This window comes from Bufo gargarizans, chromosome 4 (assembly GCF_014858855.1).
Source record: "Bufo gargarizans isolate SCDJY-AF-19 chromosome 4, ASM1485885v1, whole genome shotgun sequence".
In the NCBI taxonomy this organism is placed as follows: domain Eukaryota; kingdom Metazoa; phylum Chordata; class Amphibia; order Anura; family Bufonidae; genus Bufo; species Bufo gargarizans.
Window position 1 is genome coordinate 494,835,861 of NC_058083.1, and position 24,100 is coordinate 494,859,960.

The 24,100-nt window shown below is 37.5% G+C and overlaps 1 protein-coding gene across 1 annotated transcript; it reads right to left on the reverse strand.

Moving 5' to 3' along the window:
• Positions 1 to 774: 774 nt before the first annotated feature.
• SIX3 (SIX homeobox 3) lies at positions 775 to 4,663 on the reverse strand. Its single transcript, XM_044291868.1, has 2 exons — positions 3,969 to 4,663; positions 775 to 970 (listed from the first exon to the last, which is right to left on the reverse strand). The coding sequence occupies exons 1-2, from the start codon at positions 4,661 to 4,663 to the stop codon at positions 775 to 777; spliced, it is 891 nt and encodes a 296-aa protein (XP_044147803.1).
• Between the last annotated feature and the right edge of the window lie 19,437 nt (positions 4,664 to 24,100).

Here is a 24,100-nt window from a genome sequence, read left to right on the forward strand (position 1 = left end):
AGATCATATGTATGAGAGAGAGAGATGAGACTAAAGAGAAGGAGTGTGAGAACAGAACGAAGTGAGAAAGTTGAAGGAGACAGACAGCAAAGGCAGAACATGGGAAAGTGACAGAGGAATAAGAAAGAGACAGCAGAAGGTGCTAGAGAGAGGAGTCAGAATGAGAGACAGAGGTCATTGAACACAAGAGAGGGGGGAGAGGGTCAAATATTAAGGAGGAGAATTCTTCATATTATATACAGGCATTATATACTACACATATAATTATATTACAGCTGGGAGTGGCCTCATCATTGACATATACATAATTCATATAAAATCTTGAAATAAAAATAAAAATCTGTTTACAGTCATAAACTATTTCTTTTTTCCCCACATTAACCAGAAACCCACGCAGGCAGTGACAGAGGGTGAGGAGGAGGAAGGTGCTCATTAGAAGGAGATGGCTGATTGTCTGCTGGACACAACAAATGGTAGAATAATAATTAGAAAAACCCATGATGGCGGTAGAAAACCGGGCGGAGGGGAGGGCAATAATAATAATAATAATAATAGGGGGCATAGGGTGGGCATGTGAGTTGCTCCTCTTGGTGGGTTCAGGTCCTGGATAGGTTTTGGGATTGGACTTGTGTGTAGGTCAGGTCCCTACATACAAAATGTTACATGCAAGTGGCTGTGCTTGTCCTGCAGAAGTCTATAGGTGCCACCTTGTTGTGTGCCAGTCCCTGGAAGTCCAGCTCCATCGTCAGTCCAGTTTCTGCTCAGGGTGTCCTATCATACATCACATTCCGAATCACTGGAGGTGACAGAGAGGATGGAGGTGCCAGTCTCCGCGCGCTCTGCCAGGCTGGACACACTGGTGGTGGGACTGGCAGCGGCTGTGGAAGGAGACTCTGCCGAGCTGTGTGTGGGGCACCCGGGTTCTGCCAACGACCTCATGCCGCTCTGTCCGATAGACTGGTGCTGGAGCCTAAGAGGGGGGAAGGGGAGGAGGGGGGGACACCACAAACAAGCATGGTAAATAGTCGCAATGTGTAGCTGGCACCAAACAAGGGGCATTGCATACAAGTGTGCCCTGATGCCACTGTGTGCAATGCATAATAGACACACTATACCACACTCCTTATATGGTACACATATTATATCACATCCAGTATTTACAAACATGACTAATCAACATGTCTGACATACATGATCATATATGTAATGCATGGTGCATGGCTAATGTGATAACCGCCTATGTTCGGGTATGATATGTCACATATACAATACATTATATACATTATATACATACACAGTATACATGTTATGTGGTTATCACATTCAGGCATCATCATAAGTCCCTGGCATGTATCATGAGCTTCTATGTTCCACATGTAATATGTTGTACAGTTAGGTACATACATGTACAGTAGCATGTGCTGGGGATGTGTACACGTGTTACTATCAAATACATGTGTTCTATAAAGAAGTGATTGCGTCGATTACGGATATACATGTATGATGGGACAGTTGTATATTGTATAATGTGCCATAGGGATATCATGGCAATTATTTATACATTCTTATGCAGAGCTATACATTTACTATGTGTCAGTAATATACACAGATGTAGTATGTGCATACAGGAATGTGTGGTAATGACAGATACACATGTATCATAGGATAGCTCTGTACACGCATCAGATATGTGTCACATACATTGATAAGGATGCCCATGCCTGATTCATTACCATACATGACCATGTGTCAGTCACAAACATATCTGATGGACACACACACATTCTAGCATATTTATCGATCTCATATCTATCTATCTATCTATCTATCTATCTATCTATCTATCTCTATTTATCTATCTATCTATCTATCTCATATCTATCTCTATCTATCTATCTATCTCATATCTATCTATCTATTGCTACATTCTAAATATTTCTATATATTCTATTAATACTAGTAGCACTAGTTTTATCATTTAAAATGCTTAGCCTATTTCTATAATATTTCAGTGTTGTCACTTATTTCCCACGAAGAAAAGTATTTCTCCGAAATTTACAGTATTTCCATTTCTTCCTATCACAAGATTCCCTTTTTTTCAACGCAGCTGCCGCCAAATCTCCTCTAAATCCTAATAATCAGAAACGACAGTGCAAAACTGAGCACAGAACTATAACTTTGGCGATTTTTAACTTTTACTGCACATTCGATTTCTAACTTTTGCTGAGCTATCCTGACCAGATGATATCATCTTCTCTTTTTCACCTCATGAAAACTACAAACTACACCGAAATAATATCTATATATTAGATATGTACCTATATACATTATACCCAAAATACATTATATATACATCCACTAGATAATGAAACTTCGCGCTTTATCCTAAATAATAAAGATTCATTCTGAGGCCTAAATCCAATACATATAATGTAGTATCTACACTTAGTAAATACAATGATCATTGCTGAATTGCATGCAAAATAGCCTAAAGATAAAAAAAAATGCAAAACATTACCTAGGAATAAATGCTAAATTATAGATGTGTATAAAGTTACATAAACTGCAATCAACTGACTTGCTCCTAATTGCTGCAGGCTGGTATGTGAGATTGGAATTTTTATTTTTAGTAGATCTGCAGCTTTGTATCGGATAGCTCCAGATTTCAATAAATGTATTTAGAAGGGTTTTAAAAATAAATATTTATTCTGAAATATGGATAGAAATTTAAAAAATAGTTATTATTGATCAATAATGCTTAATAACATAGGAAAAATAGTTGCATGTGTCATTACGATGGCAGCTATCTATCTAGCTATATATCTTTATCTATCTGTATATGGATGTGTATATATATGTTGTGTAATGTTATAATGGCTCTGTCAATAGCCCCAGTGCTGACAATAGCCCCCTGCAGCCAGCCCTGTTTACCATTTAAGCCTAGCCGCTGTAATTCCCTAATTTGACCCCTAAAAATTGGAAAGAGGTAAACAATTTGTGTGAGTGTAGAAATGAGGAGGCTTCTGCCAGTGACATCATGTAATGAATTTCTGAAGACAATAGATGTGCTGCACGTTTGTTTACACACTGCTGTGTTAATTAAATGGAAATCAGGACCTGCCTGGAGAAGAAGCTACTTATTTAAAAAGGGGCTACAATGCTCCAGAATGAGGGCAATCACCTATACAGATTATCTGGATATATCTGACTGCATATGGGGAGAAAGTAGTACCATTTAATTATTGTTAGAAGTATTATAATTAGTACTACCATTAGTATTTTACATACATTTTAGCGTTCTAGTAAACTCCCTATATAGGCATGGTGTTTAATTCCAATGTTTAATTTGAAGTTTATTTTATCAAAACTAAAATTTTTAATCTATCTGTTTCTAATTAAATTATAGATTAAAATTTACAGTTAATTGTAAATTAAATTTATTATGTAATTACAATTAATATTTTACATAAATATGCGATAGATAGATTAGATAGATAGATATTAGATAGATAGATAGATAGATTAGAGATGATAGATATAATAGATAGATAGATTATATATATTAGATAGATAGATTATATATATATTAGATAGATAGATAGATAGATAGATAGATATGAGATAGATAGATAGATAGATAGATAGATATGAGATAGATAGATAGATAGATTCTGCACAGATGTAGATATAACACTTGGTGATACCAAATGTCAAACTCAGCCCTCCTACATCTGTATATTTATAGACGCTCTAGACACACGCACATATAACCTTGCTATGTTTTATATATTTATATGTATTATTGCTATATATATTAGATATATTATATGTATTATTTTCTATACACATTTCATGTAAACAGTCTCCCTGTGCACTGTGCAGCAGTCAGTTTAGTGCAGGAGGTTTTGTTGCAGTCACAGGACATCAGATATCACCACAGACAGTTGTAAGATTTGCTTGGCACTGACCTGTTTTTAGCTGCTGCTGCTCTGTCTCTTTGCCTTCGGTTTTTGAACCAATTGCCCACTTGTGTGGGTGTGAGTCCAGTGGCCTGGGCCAGTTCCCTTTTCTTGCTGGGATTGGGATAAGGGTCCTGTAGATACCACTCCCTTAGGAGGCTGCGAGTCCTCTCCTTGAAGCAATGGGTTTTCTGCTCACCATCCCAGATGGTCCTGGGCAGAGGAAACTTCTTCCTCACTCTGTATTTATCAACGGGTCCTAGGGGGCGCCCCCTGAGTTTTTCAGCCTCCTGGTAGTGGGCTTCCAGCCACATGGCCTGCAGCTTTCCATGGGACTCCTTAGTAAACTTGTGGTTCTCCAGGATGTGGTAGAGGTCTCTGAAGTTGCCCGTATGGAAGGCCACAACAGCCCTAGCTCTGAGGATGGACTCATGCTTGTTGATGGCCTCACAGGCACCAGGGGCCACAGGTAGGGACCATAGGAATCTCCCCAGCCTCTCAATGTCCCCTGTCTCCTCCAGCGTCTCACATACGCTGGCCACTTGCTCCGGGGAGAAGTTGAGGGTGGGCAGCTGGAACATGGACAGCTCTTCTGGGGCTCTGGAGCTGCTGCTGGTGGTGGCCAGGAGCAGGGAGCGCTCACTGCTGAAGTTTGGCAGGAAGAAGTGGGTGGGATAGAGCTCTAGAGGAGACCTGAACACCATGGAATGACCGCAGAGCAAGCAAGATCACACAGAGAAGAAGAAGAAGGAAATCAAATAATAATAATAGTAATAATAAATAAAAAAGAAACATTCAAGCACTCAGCAGCAGCAGCAGCAGCCTCCTGATAATGACACCGGCCTCATAATATCTCCACACTGAGTGCAGCATTGAAACATTGTATCCCTTTTCTATTGGTCTACAAGGTGTCGTTCTAAGGTCTCCATGGCGACGCTGCCAATCACTGTCAAGTGTGCCAATCATGTCCTCCAACGTCACGCAAGTTACCACTTCCCCTAAACGAGGGAGGGAGAAGGGAGGGGAGGAGGGAAGGGCAGGGAGGGAGGGGGTGGTGCTGCTGCCGCTGGTGGCTGTGCTGCTGCTACTGCTGCTGCTGCTGGTGGTGCTGGAGGTTTATCTAATCTGCTACTCCCCTTCCCCTAAATAAGGGATCAAATAATGTGATTGTTGAATGGGATGAGCAATTAGTGGGTGGAATATTATTGTGATCTTAACGAGGCTGAAGGAGATATGGGGGATCAGGAGGGGGGGGGTATAGGGAGTAAATGGGCCAGGCTGGGCTACACGTTGGAATAAAGGGCTTCTGACTGAGACAATTTACACATGATTTGCACGTAGTTTCACTTCATTCTGCCCATGTGAGCACTAATAGTGCAGGGAAGAAAGGAGAGATGAGATCATTAGAGACATCCTCAGACTGGTGTGACCTTACCAGCGGCTCAGGCAGCAGATTGTGGGCAGCACTGGGTACCTGGCACTGCTGCCCAGCTTTACACCGGACCCTCTTAACCCCATCCTTGCCAAGGAGGAAGGCAATGCAGTGCCAGGGTAACTAACTACGGGGAGACGGGGGGTTGTAGTAAACTCAAGCACTTCACATTCTTTCTTTATTAACTTTTGCAATGGTGAAATGGTGTCACAGACTACTGGCAGTCCCCACCAACTTCTGAGCACTTTTATGTGTAAACATGTGCAAGTGTATGAGTGTGTATGTAAGCATATATGACTGTGTATGTTAAGGACTATGTGTGTGTGTGTGTGTGTGTGTATATATATATATATATGTGTGTGTAAGCATATATGACTGTGTATGTATAGGACTATGTGTGTGTGTGTGTATATATATATATATATATATATATGTATATATATATCTAAAATGACTGTGTATGTAAATGATTATGCATAAGTGTGTGTGAATGTATGTGTATATATATATATATATATACACACATATATATATATATATATATATATATATAATATATAATACAAAAAGAGGGCAAAACTCCAAATTTGTGGAACAATGAAGAACAATTTATTCACCCATGTGGCAAGGTGGCAAGGTTTCGGCTCAATACCAGAACCTTTTTCAAGCACTTGAAAAAGGCTCTGGTATTGAGCCCAAACGTTGCCTTGCCAAATGGATGAATAAAGTTTTCTTCATTGTTACAGGAATTTGGAGTGCTGCTGCTTTTTGTATCCTGCATATTGGGTGAGCTTATTCCCATTGGGCCTTGCACCTATTTTTTTTCATTTTTTTATTCTTTGGTCTTTGGTCGGTGCTGCCATTTTTCAATTTTCTATATAAATATATATATATACATATATACATGCATGTGTATATAAGTATACATGACTGTGTTCTTGTATGAATATGTGTGTATCAGTGTGTAGATGTGTATGTATATGATTATCTGTGTTTGTATGTCAGTATATATATATATATATATATATATATATATGATTTTGTATATAAGCATTTAAAGACTGTATTCATATATGTATGTGTGTATGTGTCTATTTATGACTGTGAGCATATATGAGTGTATATTTCTGTATACATGTGTGCATGTTAACTGTGTGTGTATGTATGGATATGTATGTTTGAATGTATGATTATGTATGTATAGTGTCTAAGTTGCATCTTTTGTAAAAAAATAAAAATAAAAAAGCAGGCATACAGATACCCCTATTTTATTTATATTTTTTACAATTTCTACAATCTTATTGTGGGGTTTATAATGCCCAGGAAAGTATTAGTGTGCAGATGTATTATTGCCATAGGTTTCCTACCATTGTGATGCGTGGAGTATATGATGATTATTAATACTCCCATCAGGTGGTAGGTGTGTGCCGCTATGGCAGTGTGATTTACAGAGATTTGCACGGGTCATGGCAGTCTTTCCAGCCTTACTGTGTATATTTAGACAGGACTTTGCTTGGTGTTAAAAAGTGTATATATTGAATGGGTTCACACACAGTAGCAGACAATGGGCACATTGTAAGGGCATGTACAACGCGTATTGAAACGCTGCAGCCAGACTTGTGCTAATCTGCCCTCAGTAAAGCTGAAATAATTATCCTAAGCCGCCTTCCTACAAGAAAAATCAGTCAGGAATTCAAACTTTTTCTTAAAGATCCTTTCTGCATTCCGATGGAGATCTAGGGGCAAGTGTGGAGCTCCGACTACTGCCAGCATCAATGCAGAGGCACACAACAATGCACATGTAGAACACAGGGGACATGACCCTTTACATGAGATATGGGGGGAGTGCCCCTTTTTTGGGGGGCCACATACAGAATAGAAGGCAGGAAGAATTATCGGATTGATCATAGAGTATGTATTATACACAAACATGATGAATGAATATTCCTGGTGTATATGCAGATGCTGTCACTGTATGACAGATGTATTACACATAATATTCTCGTAAGTATAAATTCATATACAGTTCATGTATCTGTTGTAGTTACACTGTTATCTGTGTAGTTTGTGTGTCATGGTTGTATACAGTCTGTGTGGTATATTCATATACCCAATGTGTAGATGTTCTTGTATCTTCACACTAATATAGTGCACATGCACAGACTAAGCCAGTTGTAATATATCCTTACATATATGGTGCTTGTATGATTAGTGTAGTGTGTTCAACAACAGTCTTTGCAGTTGTAGTATTTGCATGAACAATCTGTGTAATTTGAATATTATATTCATATATAGTCTCTATAATTGGTGTTTTAGTTGTTGCAATGTATAAAAAATATAGTGTTTGTGTATATATTGGCACACAACAATGCACATGTAGAACACAGTGGACATGACCCTTTACATGAGATATGGGGGAGTGTGTATACACACACACAGAGTACATGTACCTGAAGTATATTCATATACACCACATGCAGCTGGCTTAAAATATTCATAAAGATGTATCATATACAGTCTCTGTAGCTGGTGTAATATACTAATGTACAGTCTGGGAAACTGTGTAATATACTCATATACAGTCTGTGTAGCTGGTATAATATACTCATATACAGTCACTGTAGCTAGTGTAATATACTTATATACAGTCTGTGTATCTGGTGTAATATACTCACATACAGTCTGTTTAGCTGGTGTAATATACTCATATACAGTCTGTGTAGCTGGTGTAATATACTTATATACAGTCTGTGTAGCTGGTGTAATATACTCATATACAGTCTGTGTAACTGATGTAATATACTCATATACAGCCTGGGTAGTTGGTGTAATATACTCATATACAGTCTCTGTAGCTAGTGTAATATACTCATATACAGTCTCTGTAGCTAGTGTAATATACTCATATACAGCCTGTGTAGCTGGTGTAATATACTCATATACAGCCTTGATAGTTGGCGTAATATACTCATATACAGTCTGTGTAGCTGGTGTAATATACTCATATACAGTCTGTGTAGCTGGTGCAATATACTCATATACAGTCTCTGTAGCTGGTGTAATATACTCATATACAGCCTGTGTAGCTGGTGTAATATACTCATATACAGTCTGTGTAGCTGGTGTAATATACTCATATACAGTCTGTGTAGCTGGTGTAATATACTTATATACAGTCTGTGTAGCTGGTGTAATATACTCATATACAGCCTGGGTAGTTGGTGTAATATACTCATATACATCCTGGGAATCTGTGTAATATACTCATATACAGTCTGTGTAGCTGGTGTAATATACTCATATACAGTCTGTGTAGCTGGTGTAATATACTCATATACAGCCTGGGTAGTTGGTGTAATATACTCATATACAGTCTCTGTAGCTAGTGTAATATACTTATATACAGTCTGTGTATCTGGTGTAATATACTCATATACAGTCACTGTAGCTAGTGTAATATACTTATATACAGTCTGTGTATCTGGTGTAATATACTCATATACAGCCTGGGTAGCTGGTGTAATATACTCATATACAGTCTGTGTAGCTGGTGTAATATACTCATGTACAGTCTGTGTAGCTGGTGTAATATATTCATATACAGCCTGGGAAGCTGGTGTAATATACTCATATACAGTCTGTGTAGCTGGTGTAATATACTCATATACAGTCTGGGTAGTTGGTGTAATATACTCATATACAGTCTGGGTAGCTGGTGTAATATACTCATATACAGTCTGGGTAGTTGGTGTAATATACTCATATACAGTCTCTGTAGCTGGTGTAATATACTCATATACAGTCGGTGTAGCTGGTGTAATATACTCATATACAGTCTGAGTAGCTGGTGTAATATAGTCATATACAGCCTGGGTAGCTGGTATAATATACTCATATACAGTCTGTGTAGCTGGTGTAATATACTCATATACAGTCTGGGTAGTTGGTGTAATATACTCATATACAGTCTCTGTAGCTGGTGTAATATACTCATATACAGTCGGTGTAGCTGGTGTAATATACTCATATACAGTCTGAGTAGCTGGTGTAATATAGTCATATACAGCCTGGGTAGCTGGTATAATATACTCATATACAGTCTGTGTAGCTGGTGTAATATACTCATATACAGCCTGTGTAGCTAGTGTAATATACTCATATACAGTCTGTGTAGCAGGTGTAATATACTCATATACAGCCTGGGAAGCTGGTGTAATATACTCATATACAGTCTGTGTAGCTGGTGTAATATATTCATATACAGCCTGGGTAGTTGGTGTAATATACTCATATACAGCCTGGGAATCTGTGTAATATACTCATATACAGTCTGTGTAGCTGGTGTAATATACTCATATACAGCCTGGGTAGTTGGTGTAATATACTCATATACAGTCTCTGTAGTTAGCGTAATATGCTCATATACAGTCTGTGTAGCTGGTGTAATATACTCATATACAGCCTGTGTAGCTGGTGTAATATACTCATATACAGTCTGGGTAGCTGGTGTAATATACTCATATACAGTCTGGGAAGCTGTGTAATATACTCATATACAGCCTGGGTAGCTGGTATAATATACTCATATACAGCCTGTGTAGCTGGTGTAATATACAGGGAGTGCAGAATTATTAGGCAAATGAGTATTTTGACCACATCATCCTCTTTATGCATGTTGTCTTACTCCAAGCTGTATAGGCTCGAAAGCCTACTACCAATTAAGCATATTAGGTGATGTGCATCTCTGTAATGAGAAGGGGTGTGGTCTAATGACATCAACACCCTATATCAGGTGTGCATAATTATTAGGCAACTTCCTTTCCTTTGGCAAAATGGGTCAAAAGAAGGACTTGACAGGCTCAGAAAAGTCAAAAATAGTGAGATATCTTGCAGAGGGATGCAGCACTCTTAAAATTGCAAAGCTTCTGAAGCGTGATCATCGAACAATCAAGCGTTTCATTCAAAATAGTCAACAGGGTCGCAAGAAGCGTGTGGAAAAACCAAGGTGCAAAATAACTGCCTATGAACTGAGAAAAGTCAAGCGTGCAGCTGCCAAGATGCCACTTGCCACCAGTTTGGCCATATTTCAGAGCTGCAACATCACTGGAGTGCCCAAAAGCACAAGGTGTGCAATACTCAGAGACATGGCCAAGGTAAGAAAGGCTGAAAGACGACCACCACTGAACAAGACACACAAGCTGAAACGTCAAGACTGGGCCAAGAAATATCTCAAGACTGATTTTTCTAAGGTTTTATGGACTGATGAAATGAGAGTGAGTCTTGATGGGCCAGATGGATGGGCCCGTGGCTGGATTGGTAAAGGGCAGAGAGCTCCAGTCCGACTCAGACGCCAGCAAGGTGGAGGTGGAGTACTGGTTTGGGCTGGTATCATCAAAGATGAGCTTGTGGGGCCTTTTCGGGTTGAGGATGGAGTCAAGCTCAACTCCCAGTCCTACTGCCAGTTTCTGGAAGACACCTTCTTCAAGCAGTGGTACAGGAAGAAGTCTGCATCCTTCAAGAAAAACATGATTTTCATGCAGGACAATGCTCCATCACACGCGTCCAAGTACTCCACAACGTGGCTGGCAAGAAAGGGTATAAAAGAAGAAAATCTAATGACATGGCCTCCTTGTTCACCTGATCTGAACCCCATTGAGAACCTGTGTCCATCATCAAATGTGAGATTTACAAGGAGGGAAAACAGTACACCTCTCTGAACAGTGTCTGGGAGGCTGTGGTTGCTGCTGCACGCAATGTTGATGGTGAACAGATCAAAACACTGACAGAATCCATGGATGGCAGGCTTTTGAGTGTCCTTGCAAAGAAAGGTGGCTATATTGGTCACTGATTTGTTTTTGTTTTGTTTTTGAATGTCAGAAATGTATATTTGTGAATGTTGAGATGTTATATTGGTTTCACTGGTAAAAATAAATAATTGAAATGGGTATATATTTGTTTTTTGTTAAGTTGCCTAATAATTATGCACAGTAATAGTCACCTGCACACACAGATATCCCCCTAAAATAGCACAAACTAAAAACTACTTCCAAAAATATTCAGCTTTGATATTAATGAGTTTTTTGGGTTCATTGAGAACATGGTTGTTGTTCAATAATAAAATTAATCCTCAAAAATACAACTTGCCAAATAATTCTGCACTCCCTGTACTCATATACAGCCTGAGTAGCTGGTATATTATACTCATATACAGTCTGTGTATCTGGTGTGATATACACATATACAGTCTGGGAAGCTGTGCAATATACTCATATACAGCCTGGGTAGCTGGTATAATATACTCATATGCAGTCTGTGTAGTTGGTGTAATATACTCATATACAGCCTTGGTAGCTGGTGTAATATACTCATATACAGTCTGTGTAGCTGGTGTAATATACTCATATACAGTCTGGGTAGCTGGTGTAATATACTCTTATACAGTCTGTGTAGCTGGTGTAATATACTCATATACAGTCTGTGTAGCTGGTGTAATATACTCATATACAGCCTTGGTAGTTGGGGTAATATACTCATATACAGTCTGTGTAGTTGGTGTAATATACTCATATACAGTCTCTGTAGCTGATATAATATACTCATATACAGCCTGTGTAGCTGGTGTAATATACTCATATACAGTCTGTGTAGTTGGTGTAATATACTCATGTACAGTCTGTGTAGCTGGTGTAATATACTCATATACAGTCTGTGTAGCTGGTGTAATATACTCATATACAGTCTCTGTAGCTGATATAATATACTCATATACAGCCTGTGTAGCTGGTGTAATATACTCATATACAGCCTGTGTAGCTGGTGTAATATACTCATATACAGTCTGTGTAGTTGGTGTAATATACTCATGTACAGTCTGAGTAGCTGGTGTAATATACTCATATCTAGTCTGTGAATCTGTTATAATATACTCATATACAGTCTGAGTAGCTGGTGTAATATACTCATATACAGTCTGGGAAGCTGTGTAATATACTCATATACAGCCTGGGTAGCTGGTATAATATACTCATATACAGCCTGTGTAGCTGGTTTAATATACTCATATACAGCCTGGGTAGCTGGTATATTATACTCATATACAGTCTGTGTATCTGGTGTGATATACACATATACAGTCTGGACAGCTGTGCAATATACTCATATACAGCCTGGGTAGCTGGTATAATATACTCATATGCAGTCTGTGTAGTTGGTGTAATATACTCATATACAGCCTTGGTAGTTGGTGTAATATACTCTTATACAGTCTGGGTAGCTGGAGTAATATACTCATATACAGTCGGTGTAGCTGGTGTAATATACTCATATATAGTCTGTGTAGCTGGTGTAATATACTGATATACAGTCTGTGTAGTTGGTGTAATATACTCATATACAGTCTGAGTAGCTGGTGTAATATACTGATATACAGTCTGTGTAGTTGGTGTAATATACTCATATATAGTCTCTGTAGCTGGTGTAATATATTCATATACAGCCTGTGAAGCTGGTGTAATATACTCATATACAGTCTGTGTAGCTGGTGTAATATACTCATATACAGCCTGGGTAGTTGGTGTAATATACTCATATACAGTCTCTGTAGCTGGTGTAATATACTCATATACAGTCTGTGTAGCTGGTGTAATATACTCATATACAGTTTCTGTAGCTGGTGTAATATACTCATATACAGTCTGTGTAGCTGGTGTAATATACTCATATACAGCCTGGGTAGTTGTTGTAATATACTCATATACAGTCTCTGTAGCTGGTGTAATATACTCATATACAGTCTGAGTAGTTGGTGTAATATACTCATATACAGTCTCTGTAGCTAGTGTAATATACTCATATACAGCCTGTGTAGCTAGTGTAATATACTCATACACAGTCTGTGTAGCTAGTGTAATATACTCATATACAGTCTGTTTAGCTGGTATAATATACTCATATACAGTCTGTGTAGCTGGTGTAATATACTCATATACAGTCTGTGTAGTTGGTGTAATATACTCATATACAGTCTGTGTAGCTGGTGTAATATACTCATATACAGTCTGTTTAGCTGGTGTAATATACTCATATACAGTCTGAGTAGCTGGTGTAATATACTCATATACACCCTGGGTAGCTTGTGTAATATACTCATATACACCCTGGGTAGCTGGTATAATATACTCATATACAGTCTGAGTAGCTGGTGTAATATACTCATATACAGTCTGAGTAGCTGGTGTAATATACTCATATACAGTCTGAGTAGCTGGTGTAATATACTCATATACACCCTGGGTAGCTTGTGTAATATACTCATATACACCCTGGGTAGCTGGTATAATATACTCATATACAGTCTGAGTAGCTGGTGTAATATACTCATATACAGTCTGAGTAGCTGGTGTAATATACTCATATACAGTCTGAGTAGCTGGTGTAATATACTCATATACACCCTGGGTAGCTTGTGTAATATACTCATATACACCCTGGGTAGCTGGTATAATATACTCATATACAGTCTGAGTAGCTGGTGTAATATACTCATATACAGTCTGAGTAGCTGGTGTAATATACTCATATACAGTCTTTGTAGCTGGTGTAATATACTCATATACAGTCTCTGTACCTGGTGTAATATACTCATATACAGTCTGTGTTGGCAGTATAATAAATTCATATACACTGCATGTAATATATTCATATCTATGCTATGTAAGTGAAGTGGTTTATTCATACACTGTTCATGTGGCTAGTGTATTATTTTATATAGTATTATGTTCATATACAGTCAGTGTAGCTGATGTATTATATTCAAATACAATACATGTAGCTTCTGTGTTATATCCTTATACTCTATATGTAGTTAGTGTAGTCTATTCCAATACAATTCCGAATAGCTGGAGTAGTATGGTCATACATATACAGTCTGTGTGGTTGGTGTATTATCTTAATGTACTAGGGTGTTATATTATATTATATTAATATACAGCATTTGCAGCTTTTGTATTATATCTATGGACAGTATGTGCATCATTTGCATTATGTCATATGCAGTCTATTTAGCTGGTGTAATTTATTCATATAGAGTCTGTGCAGCTGGTGTAATAGAGCCACATAAAGTTTGTGTAGTTGTTACAATGTATACAGTCTTTGTAGCTGGTGTACTATAGTCATATACAGTATATTAAGTTGGTGTAATATACTCCTATACAATGTAATATACTAAATAGCTGGTGTAATATATTTTTATAAAGTCTATGTGGCTGGTACAATATATGCAGTTTGTGTAGCTAGTTTATTATATTTATATACAGTATACGTGTCTGGTGTTATATATTCATATGCAGTAATTGTGTCTAGTGTGATATATTCATATAAAGTAAATGTACCTAGTGTTATATATTCATATGCAGTTTATGTAGATGCTGCACTATATTCATACAAAGTATGTGTACCTGGTGTTATATATTCATGTGCAGTATATGTATTTGATGTAGTATATTTTATATAGTACATGTATCTGGTGTATGGCCAGTGCATGTAGTTGGTGTTATACATTCATATGCAGTATATGTATCTGGTGTAGTATATTCATGTACAGTATATGTCTCTGATGTGATATATTCATGTACAATATATGTATCTGATGTAGTATATTCATGTACAGTATATGTATCTGGTGTAGTATATTCATGTACAGTATGTGTATCTGGTGTAGTATATTAATGTACAGTATATGTCTCTGATGTGATATATTCATGTACAATATATGTATCTGGTGTAGTATATTCATGTACAGTATATGTCTCTGATGTGATATATTCATGTACAATATATGTATCTGATGTAGTATATTCATGTACAGTATATGTATCTGGTGTAGTATATTTATGTACAGTATATGTCTCTGGTGTAGTATATTCATGTACAGTATATGTATCTGGTGTAGTATATTAATGTACAGTATATGTCTCTGATGTTATATATTCATGTACAGTATATGTATCTGGTGTAGTATATTCATGTACAGTATATGTCTCTGGTGTAGTATATTCATGTACAGTATATGTATCTGGTGTAGTATATTCATGTATAGTATATGTATCTGGTGTAGTATATTCATGTACAGTATATGTATCTGGTGTAGTATATTCATATACAGTAAATGTATCTGGTGTAGTATATTCATGCACAGTACATGCAGTAGGTGTAGTATATTCATGCACAGTACATGCTGTAGGTGTAGTATATTCATGCACAGTACATGCAGTAGGTGTAGTATATTCATGTACAATATATGTATCTGGTGTAGTATATTCATGTACAATATATGTATCTGGTGTAGTATATTCATGCACAGTATATGTATCTGGTGTAGTATATTCATGCATAGTATATGTATCTGGTGTAGTATATTCATGCACAGTACATGCAGTAGGTGTAGTATATTCATGCACAGTAAATGCAGTAGGTGTAGTATATTCATGCACAGTACATGCAGTAGGTGTAGAATATTCATGCACAGTACATGCAGTAGGTGTAGTATATTCATGCACAGTACATGCAGTAGGTGTAGTATATTCATGTACAATATATGTATCTGGTGTAGTATATTCATGTACAATATATGTATCTGGTGTAGTATATTCATGTACAATATATGTATCTGGTGTAGTATATTCATGCACAGTATATGTATCTGGTGTAGTATATTCATGCATAGTATATGTATCTGGTGTAGTATATTCATGCACAGTAAATGCAGTAGGTGTAGTATATTCATGCACAGTACATGCAGTAGGTGTAGAATATTCATGCACAGTACATGCAGTAGGTGTAGTATATTCATGCACAGTACATGCAGTAGGTGTAGTATATTCATGTACAATATATGTATCTGGTGTAGTATATTCATGCACAGTAAATGCAGTAGGTGTAGTATATTCATGCACAGTACATGCAGTAGGTGTAGTATATTCATGCACAGTAAATGCAGTAGGTGTAGTATATTCATGCACAGTACATGCAGTAGGTGTAGAATATTCATGCACAGTACATGCAGTAGGTGTAGTATATTCATGCACAGTACATGCAGTAGGTGTAGTATATTCATGCACAGTACATGCAGTAGGTGTAGTATATTCATGTACAATATATGTATCTGGTGTAGTATATTCATGCACAGTACATGCAGTAGGTGTAGTATATTCATGCACAGTATATGTATCTGGTGTAGTATATTCATGCACAGTACATGCAGTAGGTGTAGTATATTCATGCACAGTACATGCAGTAGGTGTAGTATATTCATGTACAGTATATGTATCTGGTGTAGTATATTCATGCACAGTACATGCAGTAGGTGTAGTATATTCTTTTACAGATTATGCAGCTGGTGCTCATGCCTCACTGAGGTGTACACTATCCTTTTGCTGTGACTCTTGCATGAATCACATCCTTCTTCTTGCTGTATACATTGGATGGATATGAATCACTAAGTGCATTAGGCTGATTACAGAGGATAACACAATGCTGGAAGATGTAGGTGTCGATGGTGCTGGTTCTGTTTCCTGCACACTGTACATAGGAGTGTGATGCACAGAAGCCAGTGGCTGGGCTCCTCACTGTGTAGAAGGGGATACATTCTTATGTACAAGCAGGGGATTGTTGGCTGAATATTTGTGTGCTGAGGCCAGGGGTGTAAATGGCTTTAAATGTCTGCAGCTGCTGGCTGGAAATTGTCAATGGAAGGGACTTCTTTTTCCTGAGTCCCAGTCTAATGTGTGGGGGACAGAGCTGGGATAAAGGTCTGTGGGGCTCTGCAGCCATCAGCAGGGAGACAAGAGCTCTACACAGAAGGCAGCACACTCCACTGCAAATCCTTTCCGGATCCTGTAAGTTTGCAGCCCCTCTCCCCTGCCTGTCATCCTAGCAGGCTTCTTTTAGGGCTGGCGATGACCTCTCTGCTGGTTTTGTTATTCTAGCTGGGGGTCAGGGACATAAATAATCTGCGAAGAAGGATGGAAGGATCAAGCACTTTAGGGGTTAAATGCAATGGACACAGTGACTGAAGGATTAATGTGCAGTTAGGCTGCAGGTGCTGAGCCCTGTATTTTCCAACATCAAGTCTTGTCTTTGTGCTGGCTGGGTGCATGGTGTGTGTGTGCCACTCTCCCCGGCTGCTGCCACTGCCACTCCAGCAGGCACATGAAGCTGGCACATCCAGGGCATGGGAGCCCAAGGGTATGATAAGAGGAGCATTAGATTCTGGATAAGATGCAAGCTTAAGGTACCAGAGCTTAGAATATCCTGCTTTCTATTCATCTGTCTGTTAATTTTATGGAGAAGGAACACCGAGTATTTTCTCATTTCTTTCCAGAGCTCTTGTGGTATTGCAAGATGTGAAAAATTGTAATGCAATTATATGCAATACTGGACTAGTAGAATATGTGCAGGGCACAGTGTATGTCAATGTATGTGTGCATAGGAGTATCTATGTGTATGTAGACAGAAGCGGGGCTGAGTTTGTTAATGTAGCAGAGCTGAGTTTTTAAAACTTGGTGGTGATCTAACCATATGTTACCTGTGCCTGTGAATTTGTATAGTCACCTAACCCCATCACCAGACCTTACAGAAGAGCTTCAAACGAAATTATCTCTAATGCATCTATCTATCTATCTATCTATCTATCTATCTATCTATTATCTATCTATCTACTATCTATTATATATCTCTCTATCTACTATCTATTCATCTACTTTCATCTATCATCTCCTATCTCTCTATTATCTATCTATCCATCTATCCATTTAATATCATCTATCTATCTATCATTTCCTATCTATATTTTTCTATTGTCTATCTATCTATCTATCTATCTATCTATCTATCTATCTATCTATCTCCAGTGAATGCAGGCTGCTGAGACTAACATATGCATTAACCAGACATAGACAAAAGCTGATATTACAGAAAAGCCCCATTCCGATGAGTGACATGTCATTAGACATCCTGCTGATTTAAATAATTCTGTCACTAACTACAAAATGCCCCATCATATTGCACATTTTTCTCCATTAATCCTGTGAAAACATAATTATGTTGACGGTAAAAGAAACCTTTAACTCCTTCTGCTCCGGCCAGGCAGGGATTGCCCGCCTCCTATGGTGCCTAATGGGTTAACAGAATGAGAACTTGAGACACTTAGTAATTGTGAGCTCTTTACTGAGCACAGCCCCGACTTCTCTAAACTTTATTTCTTTACAAACATTAAGCCAAAACGAAAATAAAATTATAAAAAGTTCCTGATGGGAGAGTAAATGTGAATATTTGGTCAGTGTGCTGGGCCCCCCTCATTAAGGGGTCATCCTGCCAAGGGCCTGCTAATATAGAGCCACTGGCCAGGCTGGACATCTGCACGCCTTGTTAGCTGTGGTTAATGAGGCTCTGCCTCACACCGAATGAAAGCCCCTTCTCAATGTAGGTTTTACCTTATGTCAACTCAACTCTTAATGAATTGCTGCACAATCCCTTCCTGAATGGAGGCAACTTGGAGGGAGAACAAAAAGTGGCCAACCAGCTATATCCAAAGTGAGAGAGCTAGGACTAAGGATGGGCCTGACCCAACACTGAGAAGCTGCAATCATATACAGAGATACACATAACAAGATGGATCCAGAAGGCCCCTGTGTTATAGTGTGTCATATGGGTAGGGTTAAATCCTCATTATGAAACATAGATACACATACATGCATATATATATATATATATATATATATATGTGTGTGTATTTATATCTGTAGTCTATACACACAGGATCTCACATATAAATACTCACACATGCATACATTCTCAGAAATAAATACACACACACACACACATATATATATATATATATATATATATATACATATATTCACATACTACACACATGATTTCACATATAAATTCTCATATATAAATGCTTATATACATACACACATATACATATGTATCTAAAAATCGAAATACCTGCACATATTTACACACATAACTAGTAAATTCATACCGTATATACACATACAGACATCTATATTGATATATTGTTCCCTGTACTGTCCATGTAAAAAGCAGAAAATAAAATGTAATTCGATATAAATGTTTAAAACTTATTCAAACTAGTCAAAATGTCGAAAATATGATTACTACTAGTACTATTACTGCCAGTAGTACTATAAATTATGCTGATCAGCTGTAATGCCATAGTGGGCATGTGGGTAATATATTACATAATATTTGTATGTACATTAATGATACTCTACAGGATGAAGTGATTTTTCTCATCTGCACAAGACATAGATAATACAAAAAGTAACTAGTAATCCAATACCTCCAGTTATTTTTGGATCAATGGATAGAAAGAGATAAAGAGATAGATAGAAATTAGATAGATATGAGATAGATAGATAGATAGATAGATAATAGATAGATAGATAGATATTAGATAGATAGATAGATAGATAGATAGATAGATGATAGATAGATAGATAGATAGATAGATAGATAGATATTAGATAGATATTAGATAGATAGATAGATAGATAGATAATAGAATATGTATTTGGCATTAATGGATCTCGATATTTACATGGGACTGTATAATAAAATAAATACATTTACCGATGTACATTCATACACATATAACTATATAACTCTCTCTCTATATATGTCAGGCTGCAGGTTTTAGGACAGGGCTCTCCTCTGTAGGAGAGATCCAGCACCGCTTCTGCTCTCTCCTGTCAGGTAGGACTGTGCCTGTAATTTGCAGCCTACCCTTCTCTCCTCCCTTTGGGTTGTACTTTAAAATCAATTAGTATTTTCAGGTCTTCAAGTGATTTATTCAAAACAAATGTTTGAAAGACCCCAAGGGAGAATTTGGCCATGACAAAGGGTTTGATTAGCTTTATTTTATCCCCCCTCTCCACCCTCCCTACCTCCAAAAATGCAGACCCGAGAGACAGGCAGGCAATGAGTGAGTGTAATGAAATGACTGTATTCATCATTAGGCTCTTGAGCAGGAGAACTGAGCCTTATAACAGCCTTATATCAAGGTGACAACTATTTATGTAACAAGACCTGGTGTCCTGCTGAATCATCATCATCATCACCCAGCACAGAATAGTCACTGACTAATGACAGGCTAAATATTGATACAAGCAGCTATGTGACCACGTATGACATCTTCCATGTGTCCTGAGATGATCTATTACTCTATTATAATAACAGTAATCATTATAAAGAGCATTAAATTGCTTGCCTTTCCCTACTAATGCAAGATATATATATATATATATATATATATATATTACACTACACTGTTAGCACTGGCCCATTTATTACACAATATGTCTGTTGTTATTATTTCTATTATTGTCTTATTATTGTTTCCAGCTCTGTTTATCTCAGAGTTATTATTCCATGTAGAAGTACAGAGACCTATAGCCTGTAATAGTGATCCCAGGTTGCTGGATGTGGGGGCCCCACCTCAATCTCTTGGGAGCCGCATCTGATATCTAGAAGTAGTGAAGGTGTATAAAGGGGCTCATTGCTCCCGAGCTCTGTACATGGGACCCAGCAGCTCCTGTATCTGGGGATGGCTTCACCGAGCTTTGTATTAGCCAGAGGGCTGCACAGTATACACTGCATCCTACTGACCCGACTGTTACCTCATAGCCCTATATAAATCCGGGTGTGTTACCTGCAGGGAAAGTGGCATCCTCTGCAGACAGGGGGCTAGTTAGGCGGTAGGTGACTGCAACACACACACACATATATGGCAGCACACACATGTATATGCTAGCATACAGATATGTGGGCAAATAAACTATACACATATAGAGAGAGGGGGTAGGAAGGTATACCTATAATAGTATACCTAAAAACACACAGTATATGCACGAAGATACCCAAAGTACACACATATACAGACAGTAGATACATAAATATGAAAATAGATAGATTGCAGATAGATAATAGATATTACATAGATAGATATTACATAGATAGATAATAGATATTTGATAGATACATACATACATAGACAGATAAATGATAAATAGATAGATATATAGATAGAGAGATTATAGATAGATAGATAGATAAAATAATTATATACAGATAGATACTGTAGATAGATAGATACATACATACATAGACAGATAAATGATAGATAGATAGATAGATAGTTAGATAGATAGATACAGAGATAGATATTAGATAGATAAAATAATGATATACAGATATATACTGTAGATAGATAGATAGATAGATAGATACATAGACAGATAAATGATTGATAGATAGATAGATAGATAGATAGATACAGAGATAGATATATATTCGATAGATAAAAGAAAGAAAGAAGAAAGAAAGAAAGAAAGAAATATACTTTGGTACGCACTGCACACATATATTGACAGCATCACACGAACGTTCACATGTATTTAGCAAATCACACACTCACACATAACCCCTGATAGCAAATATTTCCTGAAAAATAGGCAATTCTGCTCAATGAAATGTAATCAGTTCTGTCCAGATCAATTTGAATCGGAGGCTTCTAGAAGAACCAGGGACAAGTTTACAATCGATATTTGTCTCCTTCAATTATCGACTCTTTTGTTACTAGAGTTTTACATAAATAATGACCACTAATAAATCCACAGATTACCGCAAACCTCATATTCCCCGACTCCAAATCTACTCAGTTATACTTAGCATTTCATTTACTCATTGATTAGTCCCAAATCTCTTTACTATGTAGAAAATCGTAATTCTGACTCTCTGTCTCTCTCTCTTCTCTTCTCTCTCTCTCAAGAGATTATTGTACCAGGAAGCAAACTAGCAAACTTGTAGACATAGAAATGATACAATGAATGTAAAGGAGGAAAAGAAGATGGTGCCATTTATTCCAATTGTTTCTATCAATGTTTATGTAAATATTGCAATCACGTGGAATGTGGGTTTTATAGATTTTATATTTCTGTATTAACCCATAAATTATTCAGTTTCATGTAATGATTAATTATTAGCAGAAAACCCTCAGTGTAGTAATGAGATTATGAGGTACTGGTGTTTCAGGACATCTCTATATGAAGTCACAGCTATGCACATGACTGATGCCCTGCACACCATCTCATAAATCTTCCTTGCAGTGCAAATAACCAGACAATAAACGTGTATTCTCTGCGGGAACAGCAAAAGCACAATGTCCCTGCGACCTTCACATCGGCTGCTGTCGGCGGATGGACCCTTGGATGGTGGGAGCAGTGCGATCCCAGCAAGTAGGGCTGTATATAAGGAGATTGGAGGTCGGAGTGGATACATGACAAGGTGGTAAATACACAGGTAATCTATCTATCTATCTATCTATCTATCTATCTATCTATCTAGCTATCCTTTGTTTCATATTCTTTCTTTCTTTCTTTCCTCCATGATGCAGTTTGAATCCACAAGGCCCTGTTTACACCTGTCTACCCTTCCATCCATTCCCTTTGCCTTTACTAAAAAAGTAGATAGAGCCTATAGCTTTGAGACAATCCAAACTGTACTATGGCATCAGTGGGGCTCCTCCACACACTGAGGTCCAGGCAGTATGCGAAATAAATAAATAAATAAATAAATAAATACGTTTTCTAAATAAACTGATACAAATTGATACAAACTTGACTTGTTTATGTGATCTATCAATATACTTTTTCCTTTCTTTAAGCGTCTTTGTTAAGTGTGAACAGAGCCCTAGTGGATCTTTATATGATTGTCTAACACACACACACACACACACACACACACACACACACACACACACAGAGGAATGATTGGAGGTATGAGGCACAGGGGGACCTGAAGGTCAGGGGAAGAAGCGCAGTTGCTGCTGTACAGGATAATGGTGCAGGATCCAGGCTGCACTGAACCTGTTACTCACGAATGAGCAGCATCTGTCCAATACTATTTTCCTCTTTTGCTCTGTTTGGATTGAGCAATCAATAGCGAGAAGGATGTCTCCAGGCTGAGATAAACAGACAGAGCAAGGGGCAGGTATGAGCAGACTGCAGGGAGGCCTGCTCCCATCAGTGTCAGTGTATACAGTCCTGTACAGCAATCCTAATACTGCAGCATGAAACTACATCTACACCAAGCTACATCACACGGCCATACATATCAACATACACATCAGTATATGATAGAGCTTATATCTAGAACTGTGCATATATCCTCATATACATGTTCCATGTATGAAGGATGAAGGTCCATAAACAGACATCCATGGATACAATTCCAATCTCACATACACAATCCATGTATGTATATCCATCTACACACTGGGACATCATTATATACCTCAATACATATGCAAACATGTACATAAGATCTCCTTTTAAGTATATCTATATATATATATATATATATATATATATATATATATATATATATATATATATATATATACACGTTTCATATACATCACTTGCATACATACATCATAGATGTAGCATACAGTTTAACGCACAGATGTCAATGCAAGCTTAAATGCAGACTTACATACATCAAATATACAAATGCAATGCAAGAATACTAATATACTGATGCATAAAAACTGCAAATAGGCATATACTCTGTACAATGCGTTATATACAGCATGGATAGATATGTCATATTTCTCATGTAGAAA

What these genes read in the sequence shown, in the direction of transcription:
- SIX3 (XM_044291868.1), bottom strand. Translation starts at nt 4,663, where the DNA reads ATGGTGTTCAGGTCTCCTCTAGAGCTCTATCCCACCCACTTCTTCCTG. An exon ending in GCAGCAGCAGCTAAAAACAG is followed by an intron (nt 971 to 3,968) that starts GTCAGTGCCAAG and finishes CCCCCCTCTTAG; the next exon opens with GCTCCAGCACCAGTCTATCG.